The 25,026-nt window shown below is 39.5% G+C and overlaps 1 protein-coding gene across 3 annotated transcripts in view; it reads left to right on the top strand.

Annotated features, from left to right (window-relative positions):
• Positions 1 to 3,551: 3,551 nt before the first annotated feature.
• Positions 3,552 to 25,026, top strand: part of ACYP2 (acylphosphatase 2) — a 42,614-nt gene continuing 21,139 nt past the window's right edge. The window contains exons 1-4 of one of the 3 annotated variants that reach the window (XM_084284127.1): positions 3,552 to 3,682; positions 4,143 to 4,159; positions 6,005 to 6,114; positions 9,361 to 9,474. In XM_084284127.1, coding sequence (XP_084140253.1) covers positions 3,613 to 3,682; positions 4,143 to 4,159; positions 6,005 to 6,114; positions 9,361 to 9,427 — 264 coding nt within the window. In that variant the 5' untranslated portion in view covers positions 3,552 to 3,612 and the 3' untranslated portion in view covers positions 9,428 to 9,474. Of the gene's footprint in view, positions 3,683 to 4,142; positions 4,160 to 4,963; positions 5,099 to 6,004; positions 6,115 to 9,360; positions 9,475 to 25,026 lie in introns of all 3 variants that reach the window. The other 2 variants (XM_084284128.1, XM_084284126.1) reach the window with 2 other exon arrangements.

A 25,026-nucleotide genomic window follows, 5' to 3' on the forward strand; every position in this document is an offset into this window, starting at 1 on the left:
GCCCAGCATAGTGTTATTTATACATCCTACACAGTACAGACAAAAACTCCTAAAGAACTCCTACAGGCTTATCTTGTCCTTCAGGCTTTGAAATCTAATCCTAGTGTTTAAGAGACTATCTTTTCCCCTAAGGACGACAGCTGATAGTCAGTGATCCACAGAAAAAGGAAAGTAGAATTAAGAATATCACTTACTTCTTAAGTGGCCTACATTACACCTTGGGAGACTTCAATACATCCATCTGAAACATTAAATAAAGACTCCAAAGAGTTTTGTACAACTTGAAGCAGAGTCTGCAAAGTCAGAAGTCCTATTAGTTTTATTTTAAATTAAACTGCAATTTTAATAAATTTAAAGTTTATTTTAAAATAGGTTGTAAGAGTGAATATAGTTTTGGAGATGACATGATAAAGAATAACTGAAAAAAAAAAAGAAAACGATTGAAAAGAAAAATTTAGCCTTTATTTGAAAAAATAAATACAAAGGACAGTGTTTTAAAATATGAGCTGTATATACTATGCTTAATAGAGAACAAGCAAAAATTATAAAAGATAAATAATTGAACTTACATGGTTTATACTCTTTTTCTCTGAGTACTTACTACTCTCTAAGCCACAAGAGGGAATAGACGCAGCAGCTTCTTTTATACAGAACCTTTGCTATCCTTTGGGAAACCGCTCATCAGAATTTGCTGGGGATCATTTGTAAGTGAGTCAGGTTTGGACCTTAGGTTTATCTAAACTGATGAAAAAGGGTAGCATAAATGCTAAAAAAGAAAGAAAGAAACAAACCAATAGATAAATACCTCAGCAGCTAATAAGTTGACGGTAGAGGGAGGGGAGAACGCTGAAGTCAGGAATGTTAATTAATTGTTTGTAGATTGTGAAGATGCTCTGGGAAGGCTGAGAGCAGAAATTTAGTCATGTATTGACAGGTCTGAGAAGGAACCATAATAAATAAAGAAATGGTGAAAAAACAGGAGCATAGCTAGAGGTTAAGGAATAAATTAAGACAGCAACATTGGAGGTCATGTACCTGATAGAACATATGCATAAACATGGAAGACAGTAATTTTGGGAGTGGAAAACATTGAATATATATGGTGGAATGAAGTGACAGCCACACAGACAGAAAGCAGAAGAAATGGGTACTTAAAGAAAAATAAGTTTTTAATGTTTTTCTATGCAGTATAAGCATAAATAACGAAGTCACAACTTCCAAAATACCTTTATCAACTAAAGTGAAACTTATTAAAGTAAAAGATCATTTTATTATAAGCACTGCAATTGACAGTGCTCAGTATCAGGACCCAGAGGGCCCATAACTCTGATTGTCCTGACCAGGTTCACCTGAGCCAACGATATCCCTTCTGCCCCTTGGCCCTGAAGCCCTATTTAAGCTCAGGGCTGAACCCTTCCTACTTCATGGGCATGTGAGTCTCTAGTTCTAGCTTTATGGCTCTTTGTTGTACCCTTCCAGTACTTTCTGGAACAATTCCTCATTCTTTCCTGTATGCTATGGCCAAAAACAGGATAGTGGGAGATCTATACTGTGTTTAGAGCTAGTATTTAGAGGTGTTCTTCAAAATTCTTGTTCAGAGCACAGGTACGTATGTGACTGAATGATGAAATTAGTCTTCTCTACAACAGCATCTTACCTAATGCAAAACTTCTGCCAAGTAAAGCAACTTCCTAGGTGGCTTTCACAATAAATCCTCTTTATACAAGCCTAAGGTCCATGAATAATTGTTCCTAGAGAACACTATGCTGCAAGTGAAATTCAATCTATATATGTGAAGCAAAAAGACCGATGAATATAAAACAATGTCTTCTGAAAGAGATAAAAGCTGGCTGATGTGAATTTAAATTAGCAAGAATGTGTAATGATCAGAAAAGAAAGCTTACTGTGAAATTAGTATGGAGAAATAAAAGACAAACTGTATAATAGCAGCTGCTGTGAGCAAACAAAAGGCCTGGGTAAATTGGCAGCATAATGGTCATCCATGGAATTCACTGCTGCCTTGAATTTCTCTTTCATGTATTAATTGTGATTGTTGCAGCTTTGTTTTAGTAATAAAAAGGTTACCTTTATTTACTGAGTAGCAAGCCAAATACAACACATGGTAATAGATAAGCTGGCAGAAGTTTAGAAGAGTCTATTTCGTTGCTGGAGTGATCTACAGATGTTATGACACTGTATTTTCTGATCATCCTAGCAGTACAAAAGCTTGTTCATTGGAAGAAGTTCATAATCATTTGCATTTCTCTGCGGTGTAACTAAGGAATGTATCTTGTGCTATAACGTATGTAGATATTTAGCATTTCTTGCTAGTAGCTGTAGGAAGTGCACTCAGCTGATTCTTAAGCCAACATCACTACAGCTGGCAGAGGGATGGCGAAAATACAAAACTTCATTGACTTCATACAGACTGTCTATACTTTAAGATAGTGTATGCTAAAGCTCTCTTACTAATTAGTGTATTTGAATACTGTTTGATTACTGATATTGACTTTTTGGACTGTAAAAACGTAAAGGGTTTCATGCTATCTTTGGAGTTTTTCAGTTTTTCTGTTATGAAACAATGAGAGGGTTGGTACCATTTAGTGAAAGAATGGCAAGATATTCTTATGGCAAATCAGAAAAATACTTAACTGGCTTTAACTGATGAAAAAATCAACTGGCAAAGAAAATTAGAGGGCAGCAGATATATCTCTGGGCCAGAAGTTCTCAAGGACTATGACAGGGATGGATTTCTGTACTGAGGATGAGCCAGCACTGGTGAGAGGAAACTTACCTGACTCTTATCAAGAAAACTTACTTGAAAGGTAAGAGTCATTCCCTTGATTAAAAACCAAAGTTGCCATTACAGTTTGCTCTCTGCAGATTCCAGTAATCAGTACCTGCATAAGCTATAGCTTAAAGGCCTAAGTTGCAATGTTTTATATTGTAAATAGGCTAATATTTTATTTTGGACCTGTCTTGCTCTTTAGTGTTGATAGATGGCAGCAGATGACTAAAGATTCTAGACTGAGTTTATCTTCTAACCAAGGATAATTAAATGTTGTTTCTAATGCAATATTTAGCCTGAAGAGACTTTTTCTTTTAAGAAAAAGCAAACACAGAGTACAAAACCATGTGACATGCCAGAAAAATCCATGGCGTCTGGTTGGAGACTATACCTACTTAAAAGATCAGTTCCTGGTTTATATCTTTGCATGTTACACCTACATTAAAAATGTTTTGGAAAGGTTTGTAAAGGAAAATGTGAGCACTAACATATATCATTGTGTAGGTTTGAACACCTTACCTGAGGTAGGTTTGAACATCTTACCTGAGGTAAATTTTCCATCTCCAAGCCCTGGTGCCCCAGCTGGAGTCCAGCCTCCCCCTGGCCCTGGCGTTTGCCCCACACGGGGTAAAATTGGGAAGGAAAAGCTTGTCATGTTTTATGGGCTGGGAGTCGCGGTGACCCCCGGCGGTGACGGGGCCGCGCCCCCCCCCCCCCTCAGGCGCCCGCGGCTCCCTCCCGCCCGGCGCGGGGCGGGCGCTTTCCGGGGCAGCTTGAGCCTCGCGCGCTGCCGTCCGGGCGGCCCGCAGAGCTCGGCGGCCGCCATGTCTACCCTGGGGAAGGCGTCGGGCGCGCTCAAATCGGTGGATTACGAAGTGTTCGGGCGGGTGCAAGGTGAGGGGCGCGGGTCGGCGGCGCTGTGCGCATGCGCGGGGCCGGGCGTGGCTGAGGCGATGGCGGCGCGTGGGGGGGACGGCGGCGCCTTGAGGGGAGGCGGCTGCTAGCGGGCGGGGGCGAGGGCTCTGCTCTGCTGTCAAACACATATGCCAACCCCCTTGGGTTGGCATAGAAACTGAAGTGAATATTAAAGGGTCAAAGGCTATTCCCGTCTTAATTGCGGAGTTCCCCTTGCCGCTTTAGCGGAAATAACCGCTTGGTCGAGGTCATCTCCCGGCCGTCTTGTGCAGTTGGCCCGGAGTGACAGTGCCACAGAGCTCTGCGGTTTCCTTGCGGATAGACCACAGATGACACGTATACAGTTTACAATAAATTTGTGAAGTGATTTTTTTTTTTTTAATAGTCTTTTATAAGATAACCTTACTCTTTTTTGACCTTACTCTTTTTCTTTCTTTAGGTGTTTGTTTCAGGATGGTAAGGCAACATCTGATTTACCAGTTCTCCTTCAAAGCCTACTTCAAAGTATAGTATTTCCAGGGCTAAAAATACAGCAGCAGCAGCTTTGCAGACTATAAACATAATCAACCGACGGATGGAGGTCTAGGTTAGGCTGTTAAGTATTGCAAGCAGATTTAAGAGGAAAAATTTTTTGTTCATCTCTTATAGTAAAATATTTTTAAAAGCTTATTAATGTGTTTATGTTAGTATAATTTATAAAGATTGTATTTGGATTGTGATACAAAGGTAAGCATTAGAACATATTCGTGTTTAGAGAGGTAAATTCTGGATGTTAGCTTCTGAAGCCAATGCATTCCAGTTTATGTTCCTACTGGCAATTACAGTGCCAGTGCTTAAGGAAGCTTGTGTTTCCTGCGATACAGTTGCTGGGGCTTGTGACCCCACCAGAGTTCTCCACCAGCTCTGAATTTGTAGCAGGTAATTCTTCTGCTTGACAGAAATCAAGAAACATGTTTCAAAAGTGTTGTGTGAACCTAGTGAGCTGTGTTTAAGACCTAAAAGTTTTTATGCATAATTTATGTGGTGTGAAATAGCTCAAAATAGAGAAGGATGGAGGTTTACAGTATAGTATGTCTTTAATGTTTCTTTATCAAGTGGAAAATGTGCGTTTGCAGATCATATTGATAGGCTGCATTCTGATGCTTTTGGGTAACTTCTTAGGGGAAAAAGTGCTCATAATCAACTTGAAAAGTACTCATCATAGGTAGCAACACCTTTTCATTGCCTAGATTACCCCCAGATCTGTTTTCTCTTTTGAAGTGTAATTATTATTGAGCTGAAGTTTGGCTGTTGGCATTTAAAACGAATGTCTAAAGAGAACATGGGCTACATCTCATCACTGAACATACGTGAAGGAAAATGGAGGAAGCACCTTTTAATCTCAATAAATTTGAGGTGAATGAAAATATTAGCTGTTTAATATTAGTATTAGCTATTGTTATTCCCTGCAGAGAATAAAACTTCAGTGGTTTCCTGTAAAATACTTTGTTCCATGCCATGTCAGGGTTCAGGCACAAATGAAAACTATGCAGATACATTTTGTGTGTACATAAAAAATAAGAAGGTTCAGAAAACAGGACTTGGAAGTTCCGTACATTTGCTGCTATAATTTGCTTTGCTAGTAATGCAGCACAAGATCCTTAGTATTTAAGGGGTAAAAGTCAGGTGGAAAGGTTTTAGAATGAAACATGAGGAAAAACACTTCTGTTTGTGCATTCAACAAGCTTAAAGAGCTTAGACACCAACTGTTGAAGAGGCAAATGAGCAGTGACAGGAGCGAGAGAAAACTAAGTAAAAGGTGGTAGTGATGGATCAATAGAGTTCTTTGATTAAAAGTGTTTAAAAATTCCTTAAACAAGGAGAGCAAGTTTTTGGCTGATCTCTGAATGAAAAAACTCACAGTATTGGAAGATTTCTGTGCATATTCAACTGATACAGCAAGCAGCAGGATGGCTTTATTATGAGCAGGGTAAGAAGCCATCATATATATAGTTTGTGGTGTTTTTTTTTTTTTTTTTTTCTGAAGAAAAGTCTTCATGTAAACCGACATGGGAATTAACTCATGTATTTATGTATATGTAAAATCTAATTCTTGTTCAAAAGCTGGTTGCTTCTGCTGCAGCTGCAGAGCTGACAGAAATGTTTTAATGTCTGAGTGTGAGCATAATCTATGGATTCTTGTTTCTCTTAAGTCTTAGTCTTAAGGCTATGAAAATGGAAGTGGGGTTTAACATGGTTTACATGGTATGCATGTAGTGTATGTGCTGGCACTGATTATTGTCTCTTTATTTTTCAAATCAGTACACAGAAGAGGAAGCTAGGAAGCTAGGAGTTGTTGGCTGGGTTAAAAATACCAGTCAAGGAACAGTAACAGGCCAAGTTCAAGGCCCAGAAGATAAAGTAAATGCAATGTAAGTATCTTTGTTTCTCTTAGTCTTATCACTGTCACTTGCAGAAGCATCTGAAATCCCAAATGACAGGTAGGTTCTTATATCGATAACTTCAGTGCTTTCAATAACTTCGGTTTTATTTGCGGGTTTTTCTTTGTGAAATTGAGGAGACGCATCCTTTAAGCTGTAAGTCTTCCAGTTTAAAAATAGTGTGAGGCTTCAGTCAGTTTTAATTTCTAATGTCACACAGCGCATATGTGTATTATCTCCAAAATACTTTTAAAACCAAGAAAAAGCCTTTATTCCTATATGAGCACAGATCTGCTATTTAACTTTGAATCATCTCTGCAAAGAAACACTGCAGAATGTCTTGAAATGTTTACTTAGCTTTTACTTAAATCAGTTTAAGAAAACAGTTTTGATTTTTTTTCCCAATTTTAAAAACAATACGTAAATACCCATTGTAGCAAGGGCTTACAATCTGTATTACCTAGAAATAAATTTTGTAATTTATTAAAATTACAAAATGTATATGGTTTTCTTTATTCATTAATTTCCAAGAGCTTTAAGCTGTTACTTTGGAGAAGTACTGCCTGTAAAAACAAAGACCAATCCAAATATCTCTTTCTTGCAAGTGTGTGTAGGGAGATTAGAGTTTTTTAAAATCTCAGTGATTTGTTGTACTGAAAAAGGGATGAGGGATGGTAAAGCCTTCCTTTGCAAGCTTCATTATGGATGGCCAATTATTAGTGCATATTTTGTAGTACAGGAATTGTTTCAAAACTCAAATAAAATGAAGTTGACTTTTTTGCAGGGAAAAGTGTTAGACCTTCTTGTAAAGAAACATTGCATGTGACGGAAGTATTTGTAGTCATTTTCTTTGGTTTTGAGCTTAACATCAGATTGGTTATCTTGGGCTGCAAAACACTTAAAGCCAGAGAAGCAGCAGTTGTTTCTGAAGTCAATGCTTATTCTCTGGAATACTACCATTAACTTCATATATAGTATTTAATATCTCCATATTTGTAAATTTAGTATCTCAGTGCAATCTGTAGCAAACACTGAAGATGGACGTGTGTTGGAGTATTGTTTTCTTTAAAAATTTCTCAAGTCAGTTGATTTACTCTGAGCAGCTTTAAGTGAGAGCACAGCTTAACCCCCCCATATGTGTTCATTTGTGTTAAACTAGGATTGCTGCAGCATGCCATGTTCTTCCCTTGTTTTCCCCTTACTGGTATTTGTGTCGATAGCACTAAAGGAAACCTTACTTACCACTACACCAGGAAATTGGTATCTGTAATATGATATCTTGTAGCAGAGCTGCAAAATTAGACTGATGAGACTAGGCTTGTTCTCAAGGAAGAGGTGGCAAAAGAGCTATTACAAAGGGAGAGGAAAGCTTCCACTTTCTTGTTAAACAATTAAAAGTAGGGTCAGCAAGATGGATTGTGACAGTAAATTGGTAGTGATGTTGAAGCTTTTGACGTTGTTTGTGATATCCAGAGCAAATAAAAAGTTGTTTTGAATTGTTGTTTCTTCATTTTAAGATGGAAATGAGGAAGATACCTGTGACATGGGAATAAATGTTGCAATGCTGAATTGAAATTGAAGTACAATTAAGTTACACATTGAGATATGGACTACTGAATTTCTTAGAGTAAAATGCTTGGGAGACACCAGTTAATTTCAGTTGTTACCTGTGTGGGCTTGGATTCATGGAAGATAAAATGTAATGAACATATTTTTAGTGATAAATTGCTGGACTTCCACATGTAAAGGGAGGAACTGTGTATGAGCGGACACTTGGAAAGGCTCTGATTTCTCTTAGTACATGCAATAGATAATCAAGTGATTAGAACTAGTATAGAGTTGAGAAGGAAAAAGATCTAAAGCAGGTAAGTTGGAGGTACGACTGTGTGGAGGTATGACTCTTTCTGTATTTTGAGCTCTCTAGTGAAGTGAGGGTGTGTCAGGAATGTGTTTTGAAAATCAGTTGGCTAGGTAACTGATGGGGAGCGCATGACACTTGTGGATACTGGGAACCTTGTGCTGAGTATTCCAAGTTCAACTTTGCTATTTTGACACTGCTTTATATGTGGTCAACTTTCTTGGTAAAAATGTGTGCAATTTTCTATAAAATCTGTTCACTGGAAGAAGTTGCACAGGTGGTTTTATAGATTACATTAATTTTAAGCTAATGTGTTAAAGTAAAAGGCTTACATAGAGCACAAGGAAGGCAAGGATCTCCCAGAAGCAGTAACACTATGTTGTTTCTCTGCGCAAAAACCTACTGAAAGCTCTGCATTTAAACATTTGCCTTGCAGTCAAGTTCCTGTCTTGTCCTCTGGTTAAGTAGGAAAGGTTCTTACCAGATGAAGAGAAACATGTCAGTTGGGCCATGTTTCCAAAAGTTTTTTTTTTATTAAACAGAAGAAAGAAATCCTCTTCACCTTATTTTTGTGGATCTGTATAGCCCAATACAACTTCACAGCACTGGAGCTGGGGAATTAGGCATGGGAAGGCAGCCAGAGGCCGTGCTGCTGCATGTACGTGGTCATGTTGGTGTTCCTTCTGCATGTGGAAGAGTGTTAAAACGGGTGGCGTGCTGAGGGCTCAGTCCCTTCCCACCCTGCAGGGAAGAGGACTGACCTTGGCACCTCAGACTGATACAATTTCTCAGGCAGTGTGCTGCAGTGTGCTGAAGCCTGGGTTTTGTCCTAAAAGATGGAAGTAATTGGTTCCTAGCAGACAAAAAATGTGGTGGAAATACTTGTAAATGTGCCATGCAAATTGGGGCTTGCTCTGGAACATGTAACAGCTTAGCAGGGACATTCTGACTTCTGCGAAAGTGGCGAAAGGTAGATAAAACTGAAGGGTTGGGGCATGGAGTGTTATATGGGCAATAGGCTTCATTCCTTAGTGGATTGTCCACTTAAGGTTGAATGTCAGCTTTTTTTTTTCTTTTTTTCTTTTTTTTTTTTTTTTTCTGAATTAATGGAGGAAGGCTGACTGATATATTTTGGATTGAAGTGGTGATGGTGCTGAGAAGTGGTTATATTCACTTGAAATTCCCTGAGGCTAGCGTTTCACACGGTGAATTTGGTGGTAATTCAGGAAGTCTCAGGTAGGAATAGGTTTTTGATTTTTAGATGTTTTCAATTTGTTTTTAAAGAGGACTTCTTCATGTTGTCAAAGATTGGTGACTACTAGGAAGTATTTGGTCTTGAACTTCCTACATGTAAAACTTAATTTCCCTTGGTTTTTCAGCTCTAGGTGTCGCTGTTCGTGTTCTGTAGATGCTGCCAGCTATGTGCTTCGGTTGAAACCCTTCTAATTTCAGTTGAAATGGACTCTAATGCTAGAATCCATCTCTTCTTCAAGGCGAGTTTTTTTTTTTTTTCCACGCGGGTTGCTTTTTTTTTCCAGGCGAGTTCCGCCCCCCTGCTGGCGGGGTCTCGTGTGGACTCGCTCCCCTCTGCCCCCTACGCAGGCGGTGGTCCCTGCCGGCAGGGCAGCAGACCAACTCCAGTGCTCTGCCCTGTAAACTGTTGCAGTATTAGTACGTCAGGTTTTTTTGTTACAATTTTCCAGACTTCCTTTCGTTAGGTGGTGACTGTCAGTGATAGCTGAAACTTAAATCTGTTGCTTAGGTGAATTGCAAGGTTGTATTGGATCGTTGTACAACCATAGGCAAATGGAATTATCTGAATAATAAATGTAGGTATTTTCTTACTTAATGAGAAACAATATGCCTTTGATATGCCTGAAAATAGACTTATTTTGACTTTAATCCTAACTAAATCTCAATAACTATTTTAGAATAATCCTGTAGGCAGGATTGGCTGAGCTTTCTAGGAGACTTCTCAAAACAACTGCCAGTTAGTTGTGCTGTTGCTGCTGGAAGCTTTTTAGTGCATTTGAGGGCTTTATGCATACATGTATTCTGCATAGTGGAAATCATTGGAACCATGTGTAACACTGATCTTCAGAGTGGAGATATTCTCTTGTAGTCTACATCCCCTTTTACAGGAGGATGGAGAATAGTTCAAGGCCCTTAATCTGGCTTTTTATGCCAAGGAAAGATTGTTCCAGATGTCTTTGTTGCTCCAATGCAATGTTTATAGAAATACTAATGAGTAAAAGGTTCAGTTTAAACTAATATTTGTGAAGAGTGTTTTTTTTTTTTTACTCCAGTTTATTAAGGGGAATAACTTTGTGCACACAGTTAAAAATAGACTTCTGGCAACAGTTTGGTAATTATAAAAAAAAAAAAAAAGTACTTGAAAATTATAGGTTTCTTTGAAAATAATTATTATGGGTGATGTATTTGATAAAGATACCTGGTTTTGTTTTTTAAGTATAAGTTTAGTGCTTGAGTGATGCAACATTCTAACAGGGTCTTCCTCTGCTCCTTTTCAAACAGCTGAAAGCTGTGGGACAGTTGACACAGCATGGAGCTGAAGCTGCTGCGCTGCGTGTTTCAGAGGGGTTTTCTAGCTTGAGTCTGCTGCTGTACTAATGGTACCCTGTAGCTTCTAGTCATTTTAGCACGTGGCAGAGCTTGCTCATGTTGCCTACAGAGAAACACGGGCATAATAGGAAGAAAAATGAGGAACTTGTTCTGCTTTCCTATAGAAGAGACTCGGACACTGAGGCTGAACTGATGTGCATAAATGTACAGGCACATGCAGATGTGCATGAACTCTAATGATTTAATTTATCTTGGCCACAGTCTTCATGTGACCTTTTAAACAAGTTATAAAAGGAATAACAGTTGACAAGATCTCTGGTTCTTAAAGCACCTCAGAATGGCAACTTTCATTTTGCTTTTTTTTGATAGAAGTATATTTTATTTAGTCTCAAAATTCTGAAGTGCTTTTGGTTTCTTTCAAAATAGATTGGGTCACTTTAAAGTTTTTGAAACTGCTGTGTTGCTTAAGGCTATTGCATCTCAACAGATTGGCACAAAGGTTGTGTAGGATGGTTCTGACTCTTTCGATGTTGTGCAGGAAGCCATGCCAAAAATGATGTAAATCATAGTATAAATTACTGGATCTGGCTTTATCTGATTTCTGAAGTTTTCTCTAGGTAGGTACTAATTGATATTAGCATGAACCAAGAAGTAGCCAATGATACCTGCAGCTAAACATCACAGGGCATCTTTGTCTTTTTGCCCTTTGACTTTATCTGACATCCTTTCATCCTTCTGCTCTTGAGTTAACTTATTATATTCACTCTGTTACTGGATTAGAAGCTTTCTTTTCAAAGACGGTATTGTTTTTTTTTTTTTTTTTTTTTTTTTTTTTTTGTGGCTGGGGTGAAACAGTTGTTTTAATCTATAATGAATAATATATAATGAGTATTCTGTTCATGCATCGTAAGCTCTTTCCGTGGATGTTCAGACTTGCACTCCTATGTTGTGATGCTGTGGGCTCTTCCTGCTTGTTTCCTTTTTGCTAAAGGAACAAAGAAAATCAGTCTGGAAAAAAAGTCTGGCAAATATTCAGAACTTTATGAAAGAAAAGCAGGCTTTAAAACAAGCAGCTGATGTTCCATGTTTGCAAGCTATGACCATTCTGATGGGAGAGGGTCCTGGACAAAAAGTTCTCCTTCTCTGTTTTCAGTCTATAGCATTTTAGCTACAGTGACTAGAAAAGAAGCCATCTAGGGCACCAAAAACAATCTATTTCAGCTCTCAACTCTCCCAGCAATCATTTAATGAGATTTCAATAATGATATTTTTGCAGCAGGTTTGGTCTGCTGTGTAGGGACTCCTGTGAAATCCTATTATGCTGTACAAATGCTGATCCTAAGCCTCTGGTTTTGCTTGTCATATGCAGTGTGCAATTCTTTTAAATTTGATGTTAAGGCTGCTACTAGAAACTACTATGGACAGTACAAGTATATACTCCAACTTCAGACCATGTAGACAAACTTATATGGTTACAGAGTTCTAGGGCTTTAAGATAACGAGATGGCTTCTGTCTGCTAGTCTGACATCTCCCTGACCTGTTCTGCTTTTGCAGACTGTGGAGCTGGAGCCTGGAAACTTGTGTTTTCCTCAAGGTACTGAAAGGACTCTGGTCCTGAGTGAGCTCTGTGGAGGCTTTGTGGACCCAGGAATGTTGGAAGCACTGGTGTTTAGCAAGCCTGTGCACTGCAGCTGTCCTGGGACCAAACTTTGAAAGCTCAGGCTCCCCAGCAGCCTCACAGATGACCTGGCAGCACATTCTAATGTAAATTTATTTGGAAAGCAAATCCTGCTAGCTCCTGTTTGAGAGAAAAATTAAGGTTTTTTTGCTCAAAAAATCATTTTGAAGATGAACATATTCACTCTTAGATTAGTTGCATGTCTTCCGTTAGATCACACCTATACTCTAGGAATTGTGTACACAAATTTGTATTTGTGCTTTTGCAACTGGCTGTTGCCCGTGCTACACTTTGTTTGGCTGGGAAACTGCTTGAGCTGTATTACTCAGCTTTGGAGATAAAAAGTTGATCCTTGTTGCTTGTCCCAAACATCGCTTGATGTCTACTTAAGCTTAAAAAAAATTAAACAAAAACAACAAGCACAAACACCACCACCAACCAACCAACCAAAACGCATAGATAGACTGTGGTCAGCTTCATGAAAGTTGAGGCAGACAGGGTTCCCATGATACATTGGAAAATGACTGCTGTGCCCTCAAAATCCCACTGACGTTAAATGGTACAATGTGAAAAACCCGATAGGCTGTAGTTAGTCAGGGCCCCATTCTGCCTCATTAACAGGTAAGAGATTCCCACTGCCTAGGAGTAGACAGTAAAATTAAGCAATAAAGCCAGGGAGTGTGAGTATTAATGTAACAATAGAACACCATAGCATGGAGAGGAACTGACTGGCACAGTGTCACAGGAAGCATCTTGCAAACCATCCAAGTTGTTTCCCAATTCCTGGTCCAGGATTTCACCACTCTATTCTTCTTGTCTTTCTTGTCCTCTGTAGCTTAAAACAAAACCATTCAACCTATTTCATTGCTATTAATGAGAAAACCAATACCTTTGTAGTTTTTGCATGATAGAAATGAAGTGGTTATGTATACCAGCTGTCAATTTTTCTTGTTAAGTGCTAGTATTGATAACAATTAATTGGATAATTACAAAAATTTTCTTTTTGGCTAGTGTCCATACGGACAGTATAGGCAGGAAACTCAGCCCCGGCAGTGGGGAGTGGAATGTACAAGCAATATAAGCAATTAATTGTTTCAGTGAGCACTTGTAAACAAGGTCAGCTCAGCAGGCGTTTGGGAAATCTCTTATGAAATGTGATGCTGTCTTCATTATCCTTCTAAAGGGTTTTGGTGTAGGACCAAACCAGCAGGCAGGATTTCTCTGCTAGGCTGTTTAAGCACATACAACAGATTTCTTGGGACTTTCAAGATCCAGGGATAAATATTTAAAAGCAAAGAAAAAACTGGACCTGTACTCTTTTCTTTGGAAAAAAAAAAAAAAAGTTTTTCATCTTAAAGCTGTTCCTTTGCCTGGGTTTACTCACAGTTATTCACTGAATCTAGGCTAACAAAACTCCATTTAAGTTAGTGCCTGGGTTATTATTTCTAAGTTATTATTAAAGGAGTCTTTCCTGTTATTCCCAACCAGAAATATGTAGGGGGCTGACAACCTAAATATTGAGCCCCATGTGTCATGAGAAATACTGGATATTTTATTTTATGTTGGGAGCAATCAAAAGACTTAAACTCTCTCTAAGCTTTCTACTTGTCAATCATGGAAGGTGTGCCTGCTGGAGATGAGGGGGAATTGCGAAGCATGGAACACATGGGAGCCGGGCACGAAGCAGCCCGTTGGTGGGAGAGGTGCCAGTGCTTGCTCTGCGATGTTGTGCCACCATGTGGGGTGGGTACGGAGGGAATGCTGGCACTGCAGGGGCTGCTGTGGCCTGGGCAGGGATCCCACCTGCCAGGGACCTGTCTGGCGCCTTTCTCCTGGCAACAGTGCCCCTAAGGCTAAAGGCTGTGTGCTACAGGCTCTGCTCTTCTGGGCCCTCCCAATGGAGAAAATGAAGTTGATGGCTTTAGCTGGAGTCCTGCATGGAAACTTGTCTACTCCCGAAGGGATTGTGTCACTGGGAACGTGACTCCCCGCAGAAAGGCATAAAAGGTCTGTTACTGTGTGCTTTGGAAACAGAACTTATTTAATGCTTCAAATGTTTTACCAAGTAACGTGGCTATCAAAAGCTATGGCATTAATCTTGAAATGGATAGCTTCTGTATGAACATGGAGCTCAGGTGTCTCCAGCAGGACTGTTGGTGCAAGGGCCTGTCTGTGCATACTTCCCTGACTGAAGCATGACAGTTGTTATGGGAAACATGCTTGCCTTGCTCTGTTCACCATCTGTTCAAAGGTTTGGCATGTGCTGTTGAGATACAGGGCACTTGACAAAAACAGCATTTTTTTCCCTCAGTTTTACCAGGTGATGTGTTGTCAAACCCAGTATTCTTTTGGAAGAAACGGGAGAGAAATTGCACAGTACTGAAGGCAATAAAAATCTAGTGCCCCTGGGCGATGTGAGTCTGTCCCAGGGTAGCGAAGTGTTTGTTTACAGCAGTGGTTTCCCTAGTAGGGGGTTGCTTGCTGCTGACCTTAGAGAAAAACCTCAAAGGACAAAGTGGGAAAGGACAGGGAATTTATAGTACTTTGAATAATGCATTGTTGTCAAAGTATATCTGATATGTAGCGAGTGTAAATTTTTAACAGCTGTCAGTAGGTAGAAATAAGTTCTCTGATCGACACCTCCTAAAATATAATCCAGAATTGTCATGTTCAGCTGGTCCCAAGATTAGGCAAATCCACAAGTGAAAGCTGGCAGCAGTGAAATGAACATGAAGGGGGTGACACAGGCTTGCCCGAGGGTGGGACGCACAGTCCTTTTTGAGCTCCTGTTGGTGGCTTGTTTAGAACACGTCGATTGGTAACCCACTTCTCTCAAACAGCTTCCTTGCTCTTAAAGCAGCTCAGCAGGGTAACCTGCAGTGGCTTCTGGAACTAACCTCAAGGCCATAACTAAATACAGGAGTCTGAAGTGGAAGAGCTGTGCATGCTTCCCCCCAGCATGCTTTGTTTAGTAGGCAAGCATAACATGTTCTCTTCATGCAGTCATCTCAGTCTCTACAGCAAACTGCACCTTTAAAAACAAGTTCCTACATAATTAAAGAAAAAAACGGTTGTCCTTAACTGTGTAACGTAAATCTGTTACCTTATTTAACACAAGCATTTATGTTTTAATAGGTAGTATTTAAGAAAATTCTGCTTAATTCTTAACAGATGAAGTACTCTGATAAACGCTGCCACAAAAGAAGTTGTTAGTTCTGGTTCTATAGCCAGGTCAAAGAAAGAGTAAGGCAGGAGAACCAAGCACTAAATGATGTTGTCCTTGATTCTGTCACTTCACAGCAGAAGAGGAGCTGTCTTTATACCAGCAGACATGGAAATCCTTGAACACTTTTGCCTTCCCAGTTGCTCTGGCCCCACTACAGCTTGGCAGAAAACACGATTTCTCTTGTGGCTATCTAAAAGTTTTGGCTGCTTGTACTGCTGTAGTGGTACAAACTGACTGGAGGACAGAAACTCTTCCCCATGAAATATAAGCAATCCAAAGATATTTACAAATAAAGGAGAGGCCACCCTCATAAATTGAGGGTTTTTTCAAAGCATGATCTTGATGGAAAGTTTCTTTTTTCACCTTTCTTAAAGAAAAAAGAAGTAGAACTTTGAGGATAACAGCTGTAACTTAAGCTCTATATAAAGAGGGCCGTTCCTCAAGCAAATAAACTTTGATATGTTTTAGGTTTGAATTTGGTGAATAAAGTAACTAACTTTATGGAGATCAACAGGCTGTTCTGTGAAGCTTGTCTTCAGGCACACTGACTGCTTAATTCAGTAATGACCCAGTGATCGTGTCTTGCTTGACTGTATTGCCAACTAAGATTTTTGTGACAGTACTTCACCTCTTTTCTTAAAGCCTCAGTCCTTGGTACAGACTTATGTAGGAATTGAACTTCTGTTTATAAAAATAAATAAAAGGTTCCCAGCCTTGCATGTCATAGAAAAATAAGCTCTGTTAAGATGATGCCAAAACCCAAAGGCAATCAAAGACTGAATTTTATTTGAAAGATCTCATATGATTTTTCCTGGTCATCTGATTTTTCTGGCACTTGATTAATCAACCTGGATGTGTGGGATTAGCAATAATGTTTAGTGAAAAGAGGACAGTAAGAGCGTTAGGAATAGTTTCCAGCTGTTTCTTGTTCTGTGCTGTAGGTTCACTGCACATTTTGTTGCTCCAAACACTTGATATCTAGCTGTGCAAGTAATGCCAAGATATGTTTGTCTTATTACACTGGGTCTGATTATAGCAATCCTAATGACAAATGAGGAAAAGCAGATCCTGAATCCATGTTCATAATAGCTGGATTAATTGAATTCTGAATTGGTTTTCTGGAGTATGTTGAGCCCGAGCTATACCTGAACCTAGCGTGGGCCCCCTGAATTTCTTGGCCTCACAGCAAAGTGAAAACGTAGTATGGTGAATGCAGTTCGTGAACCCGTAACATGCAGAGGGTGTATCAACTGCTTCATGGCCAGAGACTCTCTGCAGAGTGAGGATTTCATGTCGCCTGGGGCTCTGTTTACTTTTTTTCTTCCATTCAGTATTGCTTTCTACTATTCCTTTATTTACCTCCTGCAGTCTTTCTTTGAATGCTGGAGTTCTTGTATTGTGGGATATATGGAAGCATGCTATTTGTGTTTTTTTTTTGTGGTGTCTATCTGCCAGTAGATACTTACAAATACAAAATCTCTTGACTTGTCATGTTGAAACTGATCTTTAAACTGCCTGTGTCTAGTGAAACAATAGATGCAAATAGATGCATATAGAATAGGGATGCCAGGGAAGGAATTGGAGAATCAGAATTAGAGTGAAGAGGAGAGAAACTGTTTTTGCTAGGAATAAATGTTAGAAATAACATTATGAATGACAGAGTGCATGTCTAACGTGTAAGTTTTGGTGAATGGAATCAAGTAAATCTGCAGAAACTTGCTTCCTAGACCTGACAGATGCTACAAGCAACTTTTTTGTTCCAAAAAACCATTCTTTTAATGTGTTTCCTGAGTAGTTCCTGTTGGGTACAGTAACGGATTTCTATCAGGTGTTTTTCCAGTTAGTTTCATATCGTTGGGTTGCTAGTACAAAGGAAAAACTGTCAAGTTATGGATTTTTCCCTTAGGGTCTGCTTGCTTGTACAGTTACTGAAAATCATTTGTTTGGGAAGCAAACCTGGATATGTTTGAGATTGGCAAGGTCTTCAGTGTCGAGCAAATTCTTTTTAGCTTTCTCTTCAGAAATCCGTAGGATATACTCAGTGCCAAGAAACTGTTTTCCAGTTGACTTGATGTGTACAGTGTAGTTACTGTCAGGAAAGTTTTATTTCAGTGTGTAGACTCTTTTCTGTTGTATCCTTGCAAAAATGGCACTGTGAGTCACTCAGTTTCATTTCTCCAAATACATGTACAGTTTGCAGAGCCTAATCTTTAACTTAGCACTCGCTTCTGACTCGTACAAGCTTCCCTAGAGCCTTAACTTTTCCTGAGTAAAATGGAGCATTGATTTCTGGTGATATCCACAGTATTAGAATTAGTTTTTTTTTGTTGTTGTTTGTTTGTTTTTTAACGATTAGCATTCAGAATCAATGTCAAACTAGGAAGTCAGATTTACTTTTGAAACAATGAATTGTGGTAATTAAATATCACTTAGTATAACAGGTTATCAGAGCACAATGTGATAACCAGTGCTTTTGGATTAATATGAATTAAAAATTGAAGTAATAGTTGGAAATATTGAATCAAATGGGGGAGAACTTTCACTTTAGGTGCTTTTATGTTCCATGTATTACTATTACTGTTCCTAGGTATTAGTTTGGTGATAATGTTAGGTGATGAATGCAGCATAATAAAACACTGTATTGAAGGACTCGAATGGAATTGAATGTGGACAGTCACTCAAATATATAAAGCAATGACTTACCAGTATCTTTCTTTAGGTTGCATTGTCCCTAGGTGTAATTTCCATGCATCTGCCCCTATCCCTCTACACTTTTTTAAAGGCTTTATGAATCCAGAATGCTGTGACTGAGGAGGAAATGAGATAGCAACGGTTGTGATCCATCTAATATACTTGTACAGAGCATAAGAATGGGGGTGGACAAGCTGTGAGCATTCTCTAAGAATACCTGGAGTGAGAACATACATGCAGATGACACCTCAAACAACTCCAGCTGCTGCTGTGCAATTCCATACTTCAGTAGGAGGCTCATAAACTGATTTTGACAAAGTACGTGTCAAGAGCAGTTTCAAATGCTGATACAAAAGGGTGGCTGCACAGACAAGGGCATCATGTCAATACTAGCAATAGGCTAATACTATCTGTGGAGAGCATCTAATATCCACACCTATGAGTAGCAAATGAATACACTTAAGGAAACTTTGGTGGGGGGGCCAGAAAAGAGATCCTAATGTTGGTATAGTAGCCAAATACAAAAAAACAAAGTACGTTGGGAGTTGTAGTGTGAGTATACTTGTCAACTTTTTAAGATGGTGGTTTTTTAGTTATCTTACAAAATTGCTGCGGACAAGAATAGTGTGCAGGTAGACCTGAACTAACCAAAGTGTCAGGAAAATGCATTTAGCATTTGCAGAAATTTTGGAATTACAATGAACTGAGACATGACTGGAAAGAATAAAAAGGTGACTAACATTTTTTGAGATTATGTTGTAGGAACAAAAGCATATTTGTCTACTTAATTAAGTTGGATTCTAGGTAATGATGTTGCTATTAGCCTTCAATCTTTAGCAGGACAGCTGTAAAAGTCTTGTATTAATTTATTCTACAAAGACTTGTAGAAGTCATGGCTATATGCATTGTGCTAAAGAACAGTGATCTAGAGACAACTTACACCACTACTCACTGGTCTTTGGCCTGCACTGCAGAAATGAAGGTATTTGGGGTCTCTCAGTCATAAACACCAACAAATTATGAAGCCTTCTGCCTCTGTAGTTCGGTTTATCACAGGCTAACGAACCTTCTGTCTGACCAGCTAGCCCATGTTCCTCTCCTCTGTCTTCCTATCTTTGTTTCTTTCCTGAGTATCACATTAGTTTTTAAAGTTTGCTGCTAAAATACCATTTCTTTTCTTGTTTACAACCTATACTTCCTCAGTCATTAGTACTGAAGAAAAAAAAAAAAAGAGGAAATGGGCTTTATACAGAATACAGTGCTCTTTGGAAATTCTGGATGTAATAAATTGTGGAAGTAATAGCCTCTGACAGCTGACCTGTTCATGGACAGGTATTAGCCTGTGTCGCTCTTAAGCCTTAAGGACTGCTAGGCAGAAGCACTGATATCACTGTGTATCAAAGTAGAATATAGATTCTTTAAATGTCCATGCTATTTTTTGTACAATAAGATGGCTATGGTCAATACTAGATATTAAAAATCAGATAAAGATATCTGTTATTTTAAATAGAGTAATACTGGGGAAAGTGTGTAAATACTTTTTTTTTTTTTTTTGAGATATGCTGGTGTGCATTACTGTAACAAACTCTCATGGTGAATTTCATGTGCAGGAACTAATAAGTTAATTTAACTGGAGGGTATAGAAATCTCAGGGATCTAGAATTGTGTTCTCCTATGCTAGTATCAATTTTAAAGGGTTATTTATTTGCTACTGAGCTTGAGCTATTACTAAAGCTTTGTTAGAGTTCTTGATGCAATTAAAACGATGGAAAAAACTTTTTCATGTCAATGAAGGGATTCAACTGGACACAGCCTGAGATGTTCCCATTGTAACTTGGTAGATGTGACAGAATTGTTAATCTTTTTTTTTTTGATATGTGTTATTTAAAGGTAGTGCAATAAATGCAGAGTTCATATGTATTAGCATATTTGGGGAAATGAAACTGCTAGATTCAGGTTTGATATAAAAGAAAATGGTTAGAAGTTGAAGTACTGTGTAGCTTTCTAGGAATAATCATGAATTTTGTGAACTACAGGGTATGTATGTGTACATGGACAAATTCTTCAGCCATCATTACAGACATGTAGTAACCTGGAGATCCTCTGACTAGGTTTACTGAACTGCAAAGGTCATTTATAGCTCCTCAGCCACAAAATGAGTGTTTCCATAGTTGAACTCATGCATGTCAGTTTATCACGGGAGGCTTAAATGGCAATTGGCTTGGCCACAGTATTTTCAGCTGCAAAGCTATTGGGGAGTGTGGGGATTAGCATGTTTGTGTTCGGAGGATTTGATTCTCCTGTGGTTTAAAAATTTTTTTCGTTTCTTGAAATTCACCCTTTTTGGATGTGGTATAGGCTTTGTAGTTCAGTGTTTTAACACTAGATGTCAATCTACTTGCATACGTAGAGGTTGCAATGTATTTTGCCTTCTAGATATTTCTTTCACCAACTGGACAAGCAGAATCCTGTCTTCCACCTACTTTGCAGAGAATTCATATCATGAGAAAAGAGGAATTTAAATGTTGGATTTCTTGTAGTAGCCAATACTGAAGACAATTTCTGTAAAACAAGACATGGCAGTTTGGGGATTGCATGGAAAATGTTTGATTTCCATGAAGCTCATTGACAGCTTGAGTTAAAGGAATGACAAAAACCTAAAAGTAGAAGTTGGAAAGATCTAGGTGGTAATCTACTTTTCTAATTTCTAATGAAAATAAACTTAAACATTAATATTTCTTACTGATTGCTGCTTCTTGGTATTTGTAGGTACTGAGTTTAATAAAATGGTTGAACATTTGTCTGTTGGTTATTATTTTGTTGTTTGGGTACGGCTTCTGTTTACAGAAAGAATTTCTGAGTTCTCTATAAACAGAAGCTACAAAAATATGAATGCTAAGCTAGAGGGAATCATAGCTGTGTGCTCATGTCACCCCACCTCTGTTCTGTTTGTTCTATTCCTGTAGCAGGCAGTGTGTTTAGGGATACAACAGGAGCCAAATTTAACTTACTAGGAACATTGTCGTCATAACAGTGAGCATGAGAGGGAATCTTGAGTATGAAACCTTTAAAGTCTGAAAACATCAATTCTAAACATATATATAGTATCCTATAAAGTAAAATGTATAATACATAAAAATGGAGCAAAACTTGTTTCAGTGCTTCTTTTCTGTTGTGTGCCTGCAGAACAAAACAACCTGAGTTTAGCCTTAAATTAGCAGACATGACAGGAGGCATTGAAAGTCCATTTAACATTTGTTGACAAGCCAGGAGACACAGGTCTTAGCCCACATCTGTGCTTATTTAAGGATGAATGTTTTGGAAGTGTCTGTGGCTGACTGAGATGCCTGCATCCTAAGGAATCCTGAAATTTTTAAGTGATGAAGTGCTATTTTTGTAGAGGTAGGAGCATTCTGAGGAACAAACACTTGAAGTCAGCTTTAATATTTCTGATACCATGCTTCTACCATCTCCTCTGTCTTGTGTTCTAATTTTGAGACGCTGTGGTGAAAAGAGCTGTGTGAAAAATATAGTACTGTGTGGAAATTAGGTCCTCAGTACTGGGCCTCGGCACAAACCGATGTATTCTGAGAACCTGTTGTAGCTGGTCTTTGCTCCTAGTAATGTCAATGTAAGCACAGTGTTTTTAGTTAGTATTGGTTTTAATGCTTAGGCGCCATTTATGAAAGTGTTTCACATTTCAGTGTTGCAGAGACAGTAAGAGAAGCGGAGAACCTTTTAGACTGGCAGCAGCACAGACAGGAGCAAAAAAAAAAAAAAAAAAAAAAAAACAAACAGCAGGAGGCAGAGGTTTCTCTCTTAAGTATAGTATCTTACTCTGAGTAACGGTTTAGAAATAAATGGAGCTAATTACTGCTGTGAATGCTATTGGCAGAACCCAGGGAGTTATACTGAGGTTTTTAGGCACAGAGCAAGCAACAGCAGCTGTAAGTTTAACTTCCTCATTGTGTTAACATCTTTCATTGTGCTGCATCTACAGTTTTGTGTCAGACCTCTGCTTTTTTTCATTTAAGAAAGTACGTTTTTAGATGGTACTAAAATAGCGAAGTGGTCTAACAGCTTGCAGAACTTTTGGACAGAGATAAATGTGATTTGTTATAAAACTTGCCAACGTCCTTTGTCATCTCTGCCATTTTGATCCTGGCTAGCTGCCAAAACTGGATTTATCTCTCTGAGTATCTGTGGAGGTTTTCCATGGGCAGGGAGGCCTGTCCTGTGGGCTGGAGCCCTGCCTGGCATTGCTGAAGCACTCTGTACTGTGGCCCTGTACCTGAGCTGCCTTTCCCAGTTGCAGCATGTCCCACCTTAGACCCTAGTGTTTGAAAAATTTTCTACTCGGGCAGTGTTTTAAACATGTTTTAATCAGTGGCTGTCAGATGAACTTCACTCTAGCTGGAGATATTCAAACAAATTGTTTCCGCCATGAAAATGTCTGCTGTTACACTGTAATTCTGTCAGACTGAAACATTCAAACAGCAGTAATTCTGTCCTTAGTATCCTGCAGGAGTTTCGTTCTGATTCGGGCATATTAGTAGTGGTATGCAGCTATAGGTAAAATTCTTCTCAAGGAAATGATATATTGTTTTCTACATGTCCCTGCCTGTTTGGGTCACAGTTAGTATGTCCACATATCTGAATGAAGGCTCACTTGCACATACTTCAATGTTTAATATGCTTTCTAATTGCATCTTGGGCAATTGCATCAATTGCTGAATTCCTCAAAGATTCGGGCAGAATAAACTATCCTATGACTTTATATTTTTTAATAATTATCAGTACCCTGCTTTAACTAACTTTTTAAGGTTTTTCTGTTTTCATTAAAAAAAAAAAAAATGCAAGCTCTGAAGTATCAAAGCTGACTGCTGTTCCAAATGATTTAGAGATCTGGTATATTGTTTACACATCGGTTGAAAGAAGTGATAGAATATAGTCAATGTGACAGTAAAAACATAAAATGAGTATCATGTCCAATTAAATTGGTTTTTCATTTATCTTATATCACCTCTGGTGTGAGCAACCAAAATGTGTAGCTGTACCTGGCTTTGTGGTTCTTTTGTCATGGTAGTGAATTGTGTCTGGGTGATCACTGCTGCCTGAGTAAGCAGGGGGAGTAATACATGTGGGGCTTTCTCCTGTTTCCACTTCTTTGCTCCTTGGCAAAATCACCAAGGCAGAGCATTTCATGCCCTGATGCTCAAAGTAGAACCAGGGTATTCTTGGAAATGAAGCAATGCATAATCCAAACTCCCAATGGAGCTTTGACAGACCTGTCCAGTCTCACACTGTTTTTCATTCATGGAATTGTCTGGAGAAAATAAAAGGGGGTTGGGCGTGGAAACTGCTTCTAATGGCTGAGATTGTGACAGCATCCTTCGGCTGCTGCATTGACTCGCTGGTCAGTCTTGAACCCAAGAGATCCTGCCTTGTCAGCCTGGGTGTCAGCCTCTCCATGGGTAGTGAAGGTGCTGCCTGGCTCTTCTGCCTGCCCATGTGCTGGCACAGAGGCTTCCAGTCCTCCATTTGTGGCAGTATCTCTTGAGAGGCAGCACTGGAAAAGTGTGTGAAGGGCAAGATACCGCCTGCTGCCAAAAGACAGGACACTGTGTGTTCATGTAATAAACCTTAATAGCAATCTGTAACGTAGCTTCAGGTAGCCTGTTCACAAATTATTTAAGAATTCTAAGTATGCAGGGACTTGAATTTCTATTTCGTGAAATTAATTGCAGATGAGGAGTGACATGGACCTGAAATTCTTAAAGAAATTAACTCTAGCTCATTAATTAATGCTTTTTTTTTTTTTTTTAAACAAGGTCAGAAAATTGCTTTTGCTCGCAGTGGAGGTGCTGCGAGGTTAAGGCGGATACACTCTGTGAATGAAAAGATGCAATAAATATAAAGTTCAAAGCAGAATGCAGTTTCAGTTGAGTGGCAGCAGCTGCTTTCATTATCGTGCATTATACTGAAGAGCTATCAGAATTGCTCTAGGTACATTATTAACTAGAAAGCCAAACTAGATCCATATTGCAAAGAACAAACTTCAAGGTATGACATGAGTGGAACAGAGTGCATGGGAAGATCAGGCCCAGTCAGCATGGGTTTATGAAAGGCAGGTCCTGCTTGACGAACCTGATCTCCTTCTATGCCAAAGTGACGCACTTGGTGGATGAGGGAAAGGCTGTGGATGTGGTCTACCTTGACTTCAGCAAGGCTTTTGACACCGTCTCCCACAGCATTCTCCTCAAGAAACTGGCTGCTCTTGGCTTGGACTGGCGCACGCTTCGTTGGGTTAGAAACTGGCTGGATAGCCGGGCCCAAAGAGTCGTGGTGAATGGAGCCAAGTCCAGTTGGAGGCCAGTCACTAGTGGCGTCCCCCAGGGCTCGGTGCTGGGGCCGGTCCTCTTTAATATCTTCATCGATGATCTGGATGAGGGGATCGAGTGCACCCTCAGTAAGTTTGCAGATGACACCAAATTAGGTGCGTGTGTCGATCTGCTCGAGGGTAGGAGGGCTCTGCAGGAGGATCTGGATAGGCTGCACCGATGGGCTGAGGTCAACTGCATGAAGTTCAACAAGGCCAAGTGCCAGGTCCTGCACCTGGGGCGCAATAACCCCAAGCAGAGCTACAGGCTGGGAGAGGAGTGGTTGGAAAGCTGCCAGGCAGAGAAGGACCTGGGAGTGATGGTTGATAGTCGGCTGAATATGAGCCAGCAGTGTGCTCAGGTGGCCAAGAAGGCCAACAGCATCCTGGCTTGTATAAGAAACAGTGTGGCCAGCAGGGCTAGGGAAGCGATTATCCCCCTGTACTTGGCTCTGGTGAGGCCGCACCTTGAGTACTGTGTTCAGTT

The sequence above is a fragment of the Netta rufina genome (assembly GCF_964035555.1).
Source record: "Netta rufina genome assembly, chromosome: 3".
In the NCBI taxonomy this organism is placed as follows: Eukaryota; Metazoa; Chordata; class Aves; order Anseriformes; family Anatidae; genus Netta; species Netta rufina.